At 46.8% G+C, this 14,296-nt stretch overlaps 2 protein-coding genes across 6 annotated transcripts in view; one reads left to right on the top strand and one right to left on the bottom strand.

Moving 5' to 3' along the window:
* Positions 1 to 256: 256 nt before the first annotated feature.
* AGMAT (agmatinase) lies at positions 257 to 13,662 on the top strand. 3 transcript variants are annotated; one of them, XM_057499764.1, is made up of 8 exons: positions 257 to 563; positions 1,555 to 1,757; positions 3,165 to 3,213; positions 4,242 to 4,437; positions 5,160 to 5,339; positions 6,516 to 6,600; positions 7,344 to 7,434; positions 13,470 to 13,662. In XM_057499764.1, the coding sequence occupies exons 1-7, from the start codon at positions 304 to 306 to the stop codon at positions 7,415 to 7,417; spliced, it is 1,047 nt and encodes a 348-aa protein (XP_057355747.1). In that variant the 5' UTR covers positions 257 to 303; the 3' UTR covers positions 7,418 to 7,434; positions 13,470 to 13,662. The 3 variants fall into 3 exon arrangements, with proteins under 3 accessions (XP_057355747.1, XP_036770211.2, XP_036770210.2); XM_036914316.2 differs by lacking the exon at positions 13,470 to 13,662 and adding an exon at positions 7,871 to 8,206; XM_036914315.2 differs by lacking the exon at positions 13,470 to 13,662 and having other exon boundaries at positions 7,344 to 8,206.
* The window catches only part of DNAJC16 (DnaJ heat shock protein family (Hsp40) member C16), a 32,090-nt gene continuing 25,970 nt past the window's right edge, over positions 8,177 to 14,296 (bottom strand). For all 3 annotated transcript variants that reach the window (XM_036914312.2, XM_036914311.2, XM_036914310.2), the window contains exons 12-15: positions 13,085 to 13,165; positions 12,877 to 12,975; positions 12,157 to 12,327; positions 8,177 to 11,578 (exon numbers count right to left, since the gene is read on the bottom strand). In XM_036914312.2, the coding sequence (XP_036770207.2) occupies positions 11,179 to 11,578; positions 12,157 to 12,327; positions 12,877 to 12,975; positions 13,085 to 13,165 (751 nt within the window). In that variant the 3' untranslated portion in view covers positions 8,177 to 11,178. The remainder of the gene's footprint in view (positions 11,579 to 12,156; positions 12,328 to 12,876; positions 12,976 to 13,084; positions 13,166 to 14,296) is intronic.

The raw sequence follows: 14,296 nt of genomic DNA, 5'->3' as shown, positions 1-14,296 counted from the left end.
TGTTATTCGGAATGGGAAAATAAGCTGCCAAGGGCCTGATTTTGGGGGGTCACACCTGGGGCAGTGCGGGTGGGCGTGAGTGGGGACCCCTGGGCCTGGCTCTATTTTCCAAAGAGGCCAGAGGCCAAAGTCCAGAAAGGGGAGTGAGCAGCACGCCAGGGACGTGCGCCCTCCCCTTGCCCTCCAACCCCGGGTCGCCCGTGCCCTTTGAGCCCTGGTCCGGCGCTGGCGCGCTCGCCCTGCGGCGGCAGAGCAACCAGGTGGGGGAGCAGCCGGGTGGGAGCAGCCGGGCGCGCGGGCGGCATGCGGCGGCTGCTGGCGTCCGGCTGCGTGCGGGGCCTGCGGGCCGGCGGGGGCGCGCGTCCTGCCTCTGGGCTTTGCAACGCCGGCCGCCAGGCCTCCGACACCCCTCGGAATCAGCCCCCCAGCTCCGAGTTCGTGGCGCGGCCGGTGGGCGTCTGCTCCATGATGCGGCTGCCGGTGCAGGCCTCCCCCGAGGGGCTGGATGCCGCCTTCGTCGGGGTGCCCCTGGACATTGGGACCTCCAACCGGCCCGGGGCGAGGTAAGGCCCCAAGGACTGGGGACCGGTGGCCGACAGGTGGGCCCAGGTGGCTGGGCTGACAGCCTCTGGGCACGGAAACCCCACGGATCCGCGTTTCAGTTCATCCGGGGTCAGGTTGGAAGCTTGTACCCGGCTCCAAAATGCACCTAATTATTTGAGAGTTGATTTACCTCCACCATCATCGAACAACCCTGAGAGCTCAACACGTGTGCATTCATTGGTGAAGGAAGGGGGTTCGTGGACTGCCTGCTCCACGCCCTGATCTCTGGGCCTAGCTGGAATGCTGACTGTGGGTACCCCCAGCTTGTAGCGGCAGGGGACACTACATATGAGAACAGTTGAAGCTGGATGCCCCTTCCCCAAACTTCTAGATATCACTTGACTCAAGAATTGCTCAAATATAGGCAATTTTCTTACAATCAAGTCAGAGGAAGGAAAATCAATTTCCTAATTATTGATCATCAACTATTTCTGATTCAGCTCAGCAGTTTTTCATCCGACTGATGGCCTGTATTATAAGTGCCACCATTTATTAAATGTCTACAAAGTGCAAGGTGCTGTGCATAGATGGCCCCATTTGTTCTTACAATAGCAAAGCAAGGTAAATATCATCATTATTATTTTACAGATTAGGAAACTGAGGCTCCAGGAGATTAAGAAATTACCTAATGCCATTTTGTAAACTGGTGGTGGGTGGGCTCCTAGATCTGTGTTTTTAATCTCTTCGTTATATAACCTTAATCAGTGGTTCTTTGACCCCAGCGGACATTGGGTAGTGTCCGGAGGCATTTTTGTGTTTCACAGTTTGGAGAAGTATAGCTACCTGCATTTCCAGGCAAGAGGTGCTGCTAAACACCCTACCTTGCACAGACCCCACAGTCATGATTCATCCTGCGCCAAATGTTGACAGTGCGGAGGCTGAGAAACGCCCCCTTAAGAAGGGCGTCTAAACCTTTAGGGATGGCTCATGGGATGGTTCTTCCTCCTCCAGATTTGGACCCCGACGGATTCGGGAAGAGTCAGTGATGCTTCGGACCGCCAACCCGAGCACGGGCGCTCTCCCCTTCCAGTCCCTCATGGTTGCAGATCTAGGCGATGTCAGTGTCAATCTTTACAACCTTCAGGACAGCTGCCGCCTAATTCGAGAGGCCTATCAGAAAATTGTAGCAGCTGGGTGTATTCCGCTGACCTTGGGTAATGGTGCCTCTGGGGACAAATGTAGTTCTCTGCGCTCAGAGCTGGTAGACAGCGACTCCTTCAGGGCCAGCCACGGTGAACATGGAGACAGTAGGGAAGAGGGTATTTTTACTTTTAGTCCCTGAGGAGAGGACATTAAAATTTTCGGAGGAGTATGATTGACAGGGGTGAGTAGGGTGAGGCAGGTGAGGCATTCAGCTTGGGGCAAAATTTAAGGGGTGCCGGAAAGTTGTAAGTATTACTGATTTTCCCCTTTGGCCTCTGGCTCCAATATGGCTCAGAACAGCGCAGTTCCTGACCCTTTCTTTCTTTAATATTTATCACGGATGGTTTTTTTTGGCATTGATTTTGAGTTTTGAAACTACTATATTAAAATGCTGAAATCCCTGAAATCACTTGCATTCCAACAAGTTCTCTACCCACTTCACCTTTGTCCCGGCCCTTGATCCCAGGACTGCAGAAGGCTGGGAGGCTGCCAACTGAGCTCAGTTCTGACTTTTTAACTATTTTGAGGATATGCTTTTAATATCCTTGATTCAGTGAACTGCAAAAGGGCATTTTCCTCCTTGTCAGGGTCTATATTTTAGGGCAGCTTTCTCTTTGTCCTCTACTACCCTGCTCCATTCTGACTGTAGTGTTTCTTTCTCTTCTGGTTTACAGATAGTTAAAATGACACAGACCTTTTTCTAAGTATCCAAATTTATTTTTGACAAATTAGAGAGCCTAGCCCGCAGAGCCTAGTGGTGAGGGGTGTGGTTTCTGGATGGCATGGTTTGAAATTTGAGCTCTACCTGTTACTAGCTAGGCTTCCTCTCTTCATCTGTAAAATGGGGATAATAATAACAACATTTGTCTCATTATATTACGTGAGGGGCATATAATGAAAGCGCATACTCAGTGCCCCACAGTGTGACTGGCATATGTTAAGCTTCAATTAATGTCAGCCATTATTGTTATTAGTTAATTATCTATAGTAATACTTTTCTAGACCTGAGCTGTCCAACATAGTTGCCACTAGCCACATACGGCTATTTACATTTAAATTAATTAAAATTAAATAAAAATTCAGTTCCTCAGTAGCATGAGTCACATTTCACACAGGCCTAGTGCTGAGAGAGAACATTTCCTTTATTGTAGAAAGTTCTATTGGACAGAGCTGCTCTGGGCATTTTACTTGTAAACCTTAATTTGTTTAATTTCCTCTTTTAAATGACAGTGTAATCCTAGACATCCAGGGGGCCATTTTCCCATCACTGAACAAGATCTTAGTTTAGCTGGGGTTACAGTACTTCAGTCTAATCAATAAGGAGGCAGAATTGGGCAAATTGACGATTCTTCCGTGTAGCACGCAGTCCTCCAATCATACCCATATTCCAGAAGGTTTCTTCGTTTTTCTCTTTGCAGGTGGAGATCACACAATCACATATCCTATACTGCAAGCGATGGCGACAAAGTAAGTCTGAGGTGTCTGGGCCCAAGCAACCTTTCGAAATGCAGGAGCTAGGGAATGAGTTGTTTGCTGTTAGATGGCTCCAGGTGACCTCTGCTGGCTGAGGTTATTTGGGGTGATAGGAAATTCACAACTGAGTTGCTCCTGCGGATCAACCAGGTGTCTCTGTCAGTCATCAGCTGGGAGCCAAGGCAATTTATTATTAAGACCTCTGGCCACCCTCCCTTGCCCTAGATCTGTTCTGGGATACATGGTCAGCATTTGCCTCTGTTTTTGGAAGATGAGCACCCAGTGAAATAACAACCCCAGTTAACTCCAGTTTCTGTTTTGCTTCAAAGGCCAGGTACAAACACCGACATGCACTGTGGTGACGCTTGCCGAGGAGAGACACTGCTTTTTCCTGAAAAGACCCCTTTCCCAGAGAATGAGCAGATGGACTTGCCAGTAGTGCAAGTCTCCCAGGGATTCACTAACTGGTTAATTAGTCTGAGAAAGAGACAGAAGGTTCCAGGCAGCGGCAGCTCCAGAATTCATATGTGGAAAGGGCCCGGGGTAGCATTCTGGTTGGGGGTGGGTAGGTATAAGTCTGTTCTGGAAGCCGTGTGTGATTTAGAGGGTATGTTTCTTTTGGGTGACTGGCATGGTTGGTGGAGATGACGGGGAGAGAGCTGGGTCTGAGCTCTTGGTGCTGCAGTTGGAGCGAGGGTGGCTCTGATTTGTTCAGCAGAGCTCAGGTGAGCCACCGCCCTTGTCTCCTTCCAGCTCTCTCCATCTCTAAGTGAAGAAACTCCGGGTGGGAGGTAGTGGGTGGTAGCTAAACACACATCTATTTGCTGCCCGACTTATCTGAGGTATTGTTCTGAAGTGCTAAGTGATTTGAAGACAGAAACCAGTTGCAAGGCCAGTAGTTCATGCCAGGTCTCCCTGGCATGGCTGTGGGTGGTCATCAAATTTTGGTGGCCTGGAGGGTGTCTGGACTCAGGCTCCATAAGGAAGCCTGGCCTCTGAGCTACCTGTCCTGCTGTCATCAGGCATGGCCCTGTGGGGCTGCTGCACGTGGATGCTCACATGGACACGGCGGACAAGGCCTTAGGGGAGAAGCTGTACCACGGGACCCCCTTCCGCCGGTGCGTGGACGAGGGACTCTTGGACTGTACGCGCGTTGTGCAGATTGGCATCCGGGGCTCTTCCATGACCCTGGATCCCTACAGATACAGCTGGAGCCAGGTGACAGACCAAACGCCCCTCCCACTGTCCCCAGCCCACAAAGTTCCTTCTTCTCCCCTGCCCACTCATTGGTGGCTATGGATTCAACAGTGGCTTTGATAATCAGGTTCAGAAAATGGAGACTTAGTTTGAGTTTGTGTCAAGAGGGTCAGGTGGAGCAGAGAAGAGCAAGGTATTAGTTCATGAGGCAGAGGAGGCCTGTCATCACTGGGGTAGGGAGACAAGCAGAAACAAACCAGCCCCTCAGAGGTTGTTGGCTTGGAAGAGAGCTGAGCAGGTCGTCCCATTCTGAGGAAAGTGGCCACCTTTTTACCCGTCATCCTCATACCCACTAGGGGGAGTGGCTCCCAGGTAAACACCTCTGACAAGACCCCAACAGGAAAGACCCAAGTCCCCTGCTTTTAGAGCATGCAGAGGCCAGTCCACTGGACAGGGCTGTTCAGGATGTGCTAGCATGAGCTGTATTGAAGTTCTCGCTCTTGATTTAGCCAAGCTTCTCCTGAGGCCATCCTTGGAAGTCCACTTTGACTTACTCCCTGCTTCTCCATCAGTCATCATCACGGTCCCTCCCTTCCTCCCTGTATAAGGGACAGGAGAGTTCCCTCCTCATGAGCCCTGAGGTCAGGTGTGATGTGTACATAAGCACTTAGCAGGGGGTTGGCACACAGGAAATGCCACTATGCAGAAGCTTCAGCTCCACTCTTCATTCCCTGCCTCCTCAGGGCTTCCGGGTGGTCCTGGCTGAAGACTGCTGGATGAAGTCGCTGGTTCCTCTGATGGGGGAAGTGAGGCAGCAGATGGGAGGCAAGCCCATTTACATCAGCTTTGATATTGATGGCTTGGATCCTGCCTATGCTCCAGGGACAGGGACACCTGAAATTGCAGGTCTCACTCCAAGTCAGGTAAGGATGTTCCATTAGTGACAATTCCTGGGGGTGAGGATTCTTAACGCTGCACTTTACTCCCAGTGAGTCTTTAGGAGTCAGGATAGAATTTAAAAGTGGAGGCCTTTACTTTTTTCTCAGGGCCGACTGTAGATTTGAATACTCTTAGGAATTACTGAGTTTGGCAAGGACCCTCATTTCTTATTGGAATATTCCTTTAGTGGGTCTTTCTGCCTCTGGTCTCCCTGTAGTCGGTTCATGGGGACAATACTGTAGTACCCTCTCTTAAGAACACTAAAGTTATCTTTTTGCAGTTAAATTTAACAAGTGTACATAATGGGATTAACCACCTACCAAGGTAGTCAAGAGGTTTAAACACCCAAATAAAGCTCCTATAAGGTGTGCTGAATGCACGTGCAGAGAGGCAGAATTGAGATATGCTTATAGGTAGACGTGAGCTCCAGGAGGGTTGGGCATTTTGCTCAGTACCTTGCTCTTGGAGCCTAGAATAGAGCCCGTCATACAAATAGTAGGTACTCAAGGATCTTTGAGTAAATGAATGAAGACTGCTTAAACCTAATATATTATCTTGTATCCTCTAAGAAAGGGTGATGGTCATAACTTCCTCTTCAAAGCCATTCTCCATCATTTCCCATCAGAGATGTATCTAACCCACGATCCTCATTCCTTAGCTGACCATCCTTCCAGGCTTTTCACCTGCAGGAATGGAAACCTTCAGACACAGCGACTGTCTTCCTACCTTCCCCCTCACTTATCCTGTCTTCCAGCCATGTCTACCCCCATCTTGGTGCCTTTCCCCTGCTGGAGCCGCCCTACCCTGGAGTCCGTTCCTAGAGCTAAGTGTTTCCAGGCTAAGGCCTTCTCTCACTTCTTCAAGATGTTATGTGTGCTTATACTATTCCACACTTGCTTTTTTTGAAGCCCTTAATGCGTGACATTGAGATGACCAGTTGGTCTGCCTTCATCACCACATATGGACCCCTTGGGAGCAGGGCCTGTGCGCTGGTCGTGTCTCTGCTGTGTCTGGCAGTCAGTAGGTGTTGACTGATGGAAATCAACAGTTTCAAGTCCAAGGGTGGGTGTGTGTCGGGAGGAATCCACTGTGGCCTCTACTGGGTGCTTTTCACTGTAAATGAGTAGCGCTGTGGACAACTCAGGTTCCATCTCGGACAGGCGCTGGAGATCATCCGGGGTTGTCAAGGTCTGAATGTGGTGGGATGTGATCTCGTGGAAGTTTCGCCGCAGTACGATCCTTCTGGTGAGTCACTGAGAAAAGTTACGATCTGTAGGTAGCTGCTAGTTTAAATTAATACCTAGTATTAATCTAGGTAATAAGCAGATGGATGGGTCTTTTTGTTAATTCAGATCCTACTGAGTATCTCCTATGGTGAAGAAAATAGGCCTATTACTGTATACCTTACAAGCACGAGCTAATTAACTCTAACAAAACTCCTGGGAGGCAGCTAAGTATTATTAGCTCGCCCACCCATCAGCAGAGGAGAAAAAAAATCCGGCCTGTAGTTTGGTGATAGGATGGCACAGTTCCATCCTCCTTTGACATTTCATTGAAAAGGGAATTCTCGAGGCATAAATAATGTTTATTAATATTAATGACGTGCGGAGTTAGCCGGTCTAGGAGAGATAAGCAAAGTGGATGCCATCTCAATAATTTTAATTTAGAACAGCGTACAGTTAGACCTATTAGCCTCAGAGTAGATAATAAACACAATACAAATCATTATTACAGGTTTTTCTTTGAGGGAAAATGTCCGCAGAGTAAACAAAGAACTTTCTGAATTTTAAAATCCTGTTTCTGAATGATCTTGACGGGGTGGAATGGCAGGGAAAGTGCGTCTGCAGGCTGGTCGGGCTGCCGGGAGGAGAGAATGGAAGGCGGCTCTCTGGACAGTGAGCACGGAGGGAGGGGGGCTGAGGAGTCCCCAGTGCCTCGGCCCGGGAGGCGGTCTGCGCGGCGCTCACCTTGGGTTTTTTTCTTGGTAGGAAACACGGCCCTCCTGGCGGCTAACCTGCTGTTTGAGATGCTGTGTGCCCTCCCCAGAGCGAAAGTCATCTGAACCTTGTGCTCTTCAAGGTAAAACCTCATATGGTGTCGATGACAAATTCTCAGGAAGAATTTATGGGCAAGCAGTCGGAGGACGCAAGAGTTTATGCCAATGAAGCTTTCTGCTCAAAATGTCATTGGTAGCTGTAGGATCTGGGCATTCAGTAGAACTCTAATCCAAACAGCTAATGTTTCTAAGGAGTTTGGATTAATTAAAAAAACAAACAAACCACTTGTGATTTTCTTTTCCCTTTGATGAAAGATGGTAGAGGATAAAGGAGAAAGAGAGAATTTAGTTCAAGATTACCTAAAAATTGGAGGGATAAAATAAAAAAACCCTAAGAAATAATACTGTGTAAGCAATTCCATAGTTCTAGTCTTTTCCTTTAAACTATAGCTTCTCCTCTGGAGAGATTAGGCTGCACCTTGGTTTTAGGACCATCATGAAATGTAAACCTGTTTGAAGGATTAATGTAAATCCCGGTAAAAGAAACCTCCCACTGAAGAGCCCAGCAGAGCCCCAGAAATGTCTCCACCTGATCCCCTGGCCTCCAGAGAGCCCTTCACGGCACTGCCTTCACCAGCTCCCTGCAAGGCTGTTTTGCATTACCTGCTCTTCAAGCTGACACGCCCACAATGACAGCAATTCCCGGAATCTGTGGCTCAGAAGTGCAGATTGCAAGCATGTGTTCAGTTACAAGCAAATTCAATTTTGTTGATAATGTGCCCATCATCAAACCGTATCTCGCAATGCAAGATCTACTCATAGTCATCACACATTAAAATAGTTTATTTGTTTCCAGTCTGTAAGATTCTTCAAACAAAAATAACATCAGCTTCAGTGCCTGTTCACAATACAAAACAAAAACAACATAAAAAAGACACCATTTGCCAAATAAGTTATTTGTTCCTAAGAGTATCAAAAGTGCAAAATGTTCGCCTTCCTCTCAGAGCTGTCTCGAGAGTATAATCCTTCCTGAAAAACTGAACAGCCAGATTCAGCAGCTGCCACACTGCAATTGTTTTCAGAGGCCAGCCTCAGGTACTTGGACGTGAGCAGTCTTTCATCTGTAAAGATGTTCCGCATCAACTTTTAAAGAATTTTACTTAGAAGTTTGTTTGCTTCTGATCCTTTTTCCCCAACAAAGCAAATCACTTAAAACACATTCAGATCCTATTTCTCTTTGTATCAGGAAAACATTTTATGTATTGAATGAGGAGGGCATCAATCTCTTATTTGAAAACTACTACCAGATTTTCATGATGTGACGGCAGCAAGACCTTGGTGCCCAAAGGCAGTTAGGGCTGTCTTGCTCATTGAAATGTCACTTAAAGTTGGAGCTAATGAGCTCTGTGAGACAAATTGTGCCACTGACATCTGGACAGTAAAAAAAAAAAAAAGACTTTTTGAATGGGCATCTATTCCATAAAGACTTGTTTTAGGCCAGTTTTCACCCCCATCTGCGTAATATGATGCACAGTCTATAACAACTGCAAAAGCCTACCTCTAGAAATAGCAGTGTTTTAAGACATTTGAAGACTAGGAGATAACTTAAAATCAAAATTAGGTCTGTGTGATTACATACATGAGAAAGAAATGGTGGCATTGGCTGAGCATGACAATGGCTCATCATTTGACACAAAAGTAAACAAATTCATGGACCAACATTCACAGCGAAGGCCTGGGTGTCAAGGGTAAAGTTCAATTTATAATAAAAGCTCCCTAGTCTAGTAGATCCTTTTGGGGGACAGATCTACTAGCTCCCAATTCTGCAGAATTTTTGGACTGAAATACTTGCCAGGAATGTTTTCAATCTTATTATTACTTTCTTAGTACAAATGTACTAAGGTATCTGAAGGTACGGTTATCTGAAGGTATTTTTAATGTTAAAAAAAAAAAGAACATATCTGGGGAGGTTTTGGTTTTCAGAAATTAAGATTCCCATTAATACTAGCAATTAAAAATAAAAACTTATCACTGAAACAAAATGCTACTCGTATAAGTGATTTGGCTATAAATGACCCAGAAAATAACTCCGAGGACCAGGGCATCAAGGAGCCAAATTAATTGCTTGATCATGTCTACCTGGGCCAGGTGCCATGAGATGGGGCCATCATAGTAAGCATCCATTTTTAGAGGATCATGTGGAAAAATAAAGCCTGGCAGTGATTTCTTAACAAAGCTATAAAGCTTCATAAAATCTTTAGGAATTCCTGGGCTTTCATAATTTATTACTGGCTGTAGCTTGATATTTAAATAATTTGGGATCCAAGTGGCTTAGTTTAAAACAATTATGATTAAAGAAATACCAACTTAGTAAATATCCCATCACTGATTTTGACCCTTCACTTTATAAAAGGGCAATTTGCTTTGACAATTGAACAGACCACTCCTTGAAGCTATCCAAACTCCTTTGGTGGTGTAGCCCTAAGAAGAAAAGCTAAACTCTAACTGGCTGGTTATGATCCAGCCTGGAGTCCATTGTACACTGGAGTGCAAGCTGGGGTGCTGATACAACAGGTTTGACCCTGTAAACTTGTGAAGCAGTTTTAAGTTAAGAGTGAAAACACTTAAGACGAGACATCAAAATATAGGCCAGAAGCTCAAAGCAAGCCCTCTGCAAAACAGGAGTCTAGAACAAGTCTTGGCTCACTTGCCATAAAAGAGAGCTTGAAGATACAGTGCTTTTGGGGTTAACAGTGTCCAAGAACAAGTGTTGAGAAATTTTAAGTTCCTCGATACAAAGACATGTCTGGTACTTTACTAGAGACATCACTGGAGTGAAGAGGTTTCTCCAACTGACTCATGGCAGGAAGGAATATGTCTTCAGTTCAACAACTACTGGCTTATAGCAGCTTATCTCTACATTCAGAGAACAAGATTACAAGTTATGGCTCCTAATATCCATACCCTAAAACTGACAGAGGCAGAAAGGCATGTGAAAACACATACATAAAGAGCTCAAAGTCATTACAGTACTTCTTGCCGTGCAGACCCCTCCCTGGCCACACTGAGCCCTGGGGAGGTGCTGCTGGGATGCTCACAAAGGGGTCACTTCAGTCACCACCCAGCCCACCCTTCTCTTGTCATGGGAAGAAAACCAAACTCACATGCAGAATCCCCACTCATCTCCTGCCTTTTAAAACTGGCTGATCAACTGTTGGGGGGCATACCCCCAAAATATACTTTTAGCCATTTTCTGCTGGAAAAACCATTGAATGTAAGGTTGCTTGGAACAAGGCCTCCTTGAAGATGCAGGGCCTAGAAGCTGCTGTGGACTGTTCCACGGTTACAGCATGCACCATGGCAGGGCGCAGCAGGGGCCAGGAGGGCAGGGGAGGGGCTAAGCGATGTTCCCGGCGCGCCAGGACCAGAACGCCAGGCAACGCCAGGCTCTGAGGTTCCGTCCAGGTACCGCTGCAGGGCTGTGCCCTGTGCTTCTCCCAGAGCCCAGAGGCAGGACAGAGGAGGGTGGTGTGAGCAGGTGACACAGACAACAAAGGAAGAGGGGATGAGCAGTCTACTTGATACGGTGCGGCATCCAAATGAGGAAACAAAAACCCAAAGGGAAATATTTGGATGTAGGGATTCCAACTTGTGTTTTTCACTCCTAGGTTGGAACGGGACAAAGGAAAGATTCTTCTAGCCGTGGTTGTAGAATAATAATCTAGAACCTATACTCTTGTCTGTTGTGATAGTTTGAGTCCTGAAAATACCTGTTCACAGGGGCCTATTAAAAAAGCCTGAGGAGTTCGAATCTCTCTGAAATCCTCTCAGTCTAGTTCAGGCCACGAGGGGATATAAAACCTCTGTAAGGAGCCTTCCAGCAGGCGCTCCATCCATAAGGACAGCTTGCTCAGTTTTCCTTTGATGGGCCTGGATCCCAGGCCACAGGACGATTTCCCTCGAGATTCACTCAGATGCAGGGAAGAGTCAAGATCACTGCATGACCCCATGGCTTCCTCCTCTTCCACTGTTTTTTGGGGCTTGAAAAGGCAGAAGTATTTCTTGTGGCCATTGAGAGCCAGGACATAACCAGTGTAGTCACGTTCCATGAAATGCTTGTCATACTGGTTTGGAATTGGGGCTGCATCTTGAGCAAACTCTAGTAAGTATTCCAGCCACTCTCTGTGCTTATCTAGGCTCAGGAAGGAGAAGTGCAGGCAGCTGCTCCTGAAGGAAGAACAGAGCAAAGATTTAGGGTACAGCCTGGCACACTTAATTGGAGGGAACATAAATGCCTCAGTCAGCTTTCAAGTAACAGAGAAGGGCTGTGTGTTGGGTGGGGTCCGAGCAGAAAGATGGAAGGGCTTCTGTGGGGCCTGGAGGGCTCTGCTCACCTACCTCCTGGTCCCTGGCTGGGTGTTACACCACCCTCAGTATCTGGCTTCAGGAAAATACACAAATGCTAGGGAACAGTTTCCTGAAAAGGCTCAAGGAAGAAGACTGAGTTCAACCTCTTCTGTTCAGAACCATCAGGACATGAAGTCAAGGCAGGGCAAAGGTCCACTCGGGATGGCTTAGATTTCTGGGTTGGAAAGGTCACAGCCAACATCTCGCTGCATGGATGAAGCCTTTCATGCAAAGAGGGGATATTATTTTCCTCTAGTCCCCTCTTTACCTGAATATGCACGCGCTCTCCCTCTCCTTCCCTCCCTCCCTCCCTCCCTCCATCTCTCTCTCTCTCTCTCTCTCTCTCTCTCTCTCACACACACACACACACACACACACACAGACACGTGTGAGCTCACCCAGTGAATGTGTAGACCTCTAAAGCGAATTTCTGTAGTAGGCTGGTCTTGGTGGAGTTTGACAGGATGAGAACGACGTTCATGTGGCCTGGCCTCAGGCGCACCAAGTTACTGGCGTATGTCACGTCTGTGAGTTCAGTTACCTCCACAAAGCCTTTTTTAGGAATCTTGCTGTGGGGAAATAGTGAGGAATCAAGATGCTATCAGGATAGGGGAATACCATTATTTTTAAAACGTACAAGTGGAAAAAAATGCTATGTTCTAACCAGACTAGATGTTATTTAACATTCTCGATCCTGATACACAGGCAGGATGGGCTAGTCCCTTCTTGGAAGTCTTGGGCCGACAAAGAACCTTTCAGATGCTGCAGAGAAGTGGCCTCAGGGCAGGACGAAGTTGACACAGTTGAAGTGACATAGCATTCTCTGCTTCTGGCTCAGCTAGCATCTCTCTGACATGCTTTGCTTCCCACCCTCATTATTAAACTGCAGATTGAGAACCCGAAGGTACCAAGTAGGAGATAAATAGGTGCTGCGTCTAAATGCCTAGAGGGTCTCAGTTATCACTAATCCGCAGTTGACTTCCTACACCCGCATCTCCCACGCAGGGAGGTGAGCCGGAGTGCTCACACACACTGTATATCCGAACTGCTTTATTAGACTACGTGGTCTGTGGGTCTCCTGCTGAGGGGAGGTGGGTTTGACGTTTTGTTAGAGAAACCTGCTGTTTTCTCTGGTGAAGCTTGGCTCAGCCTTCCCCGCCTTCTCATGGGCTTCCTCTTTATCCGGAGGGTTTGACTCACGCTCATCATTTGAGTCACTAAAGTAAGAGAAAAGGAGTTTTACAAAAAAAAAAAAAGAGTAGAAACAACCATGAAGGTTGGGGCTCAGCTTTCAGACATCGCCCCGGGAAGCCCCCGCGGGTCTACCTGAAAGCCTGAATGAGGACGGTGCCGAAGAGGATGAAGAGGGCAGAGAAGACCAGGGACAGGAGGGGCATCATTTCCCGCCTAAAACGAAGCGAACAAATTCGGGTCAGCTCTAGAAGGGCTGCTGTGATGTGTCAATCAGTGGCCTTAGGTTTCTTCTGTCTGGCTTAATACAAAACAACCAAAAAGCCCCCCTTGAAAATCCCCAAATAGAAAAGTTTTTGTATCAACGAACACTTTCTAATTTCATACACAGGGGTTTTTGGGGGTGGAAATGAGGAAAGCAGAGATTTTTCTCTCATTGTTCTAATTCACAGATCAACTATTCTCAAAGTTTGATGTTTTGTCTCAGTGTAATAGGCTGTGTGCTTAATAAATTCTGCAGGAGAAAACAGTAAGAGGAGCAATAATGGATTTATGTTGTGAACATGGAAAAACATTCTGATGTTGAGAGTACTGTCAGGGACTAAAAAGTCTGTGCTATTGTACAGCACGGAGAAGACAATGACTCTCCAACATCTTACTATGCTGACAGACAGTGACTGCAATGGGGCGGGGGTGAGGACTTGGTAATATGGGTGAATGTTGAAACCACTGTGTTGTTTATGTGAAACCATCATAAGATCGTATATCAATGATACTTTAATTAAAAAAAAGTCTGTGCTATTATCTGTTTTAATTTTTTTTTTTTGGCTAGAATAATTAAGAGACAGCCCAGAGGGGTTGGAATAGGGAGAAAAAGTTGACCTTTCACAATTTCCTCTAGGACTTGTGCTCTAAAAAAATTTTATCTACCCACAAACTCATCAAAGGCCAGCCATTTCCAAAAAGGAGCTATGCTGGGTGCCAAGCATCACAACCATGAATGAGATGTGTTTCTGTCCTTCAGGAGCCAACAGTCTTACTGGGGGTGGGAGTGGGATATCTGCCCTCTCTGATTAATCCACTGACTGGCTTGTGCATCTATACACTAGGCCCCCCATGTGTTAGGCCCTGGGCTGGGTACCAGAGGTGCCCCGATGAAGAGGACAATCCCAGGCCCTGCAGTCTGGAAGGGGAGCAGAAAAAAAGTGAAGCTACTGAAAGATAGAGAAAGGGGAACCGCTGTTGAAAATGTGTAAACATTCTCCCACGTGCCCTCATTGAGTATATACTGAACTCAAAGAAGGATAGACTCTTTTCAAAAGAAACACAGTGGTTCTGCTATTAATG

The sequence above is a fragment of the Manis pentadactyla genome, chromosome 4 (assembly GCF_030020395.1).
Source record: "Manis pentadactyla isolate mManPen7 chromosome 4, mManPen7.hap1, whole genome shotgun sequence".
In the NCBI taxonomy this organism is placed as follows: Eukaryota; Metazoa; Chordata; class Mammalia; order Pholidota; family Manidae; genus Manis; species Manis pentadactyla.
Note: the sequence above shows the minus strand (reverse complement) of the source record. Positions and strands in the feature narration are given on the sequence as shown.

Bases quoted from the DNA above. Each gene is read 5' to 3' on its own strand.
- AGMAT (XM_057499764.1), top strand. From the start codon at position 304: ATGCGGCGGCTGCTGGCGTCCGGCTGCGTGCGGGGCCTGCGGGCCGGC. The intron at 5,340-6,515 runs GTAAGGATGTTC...CATCTCGGACAG, and splicing joins CAGGTCTCACTCCAAGTCAG to GCGCTGGAGATCATCCGGGG. The intron at 6,601-7,343 runs GTGAGTCACTGA...TTTTCTTGGTAG, and splicing joins GCCGCAGTACGATCCTTCTG to GAAACACGGCCCTCCTGGCG.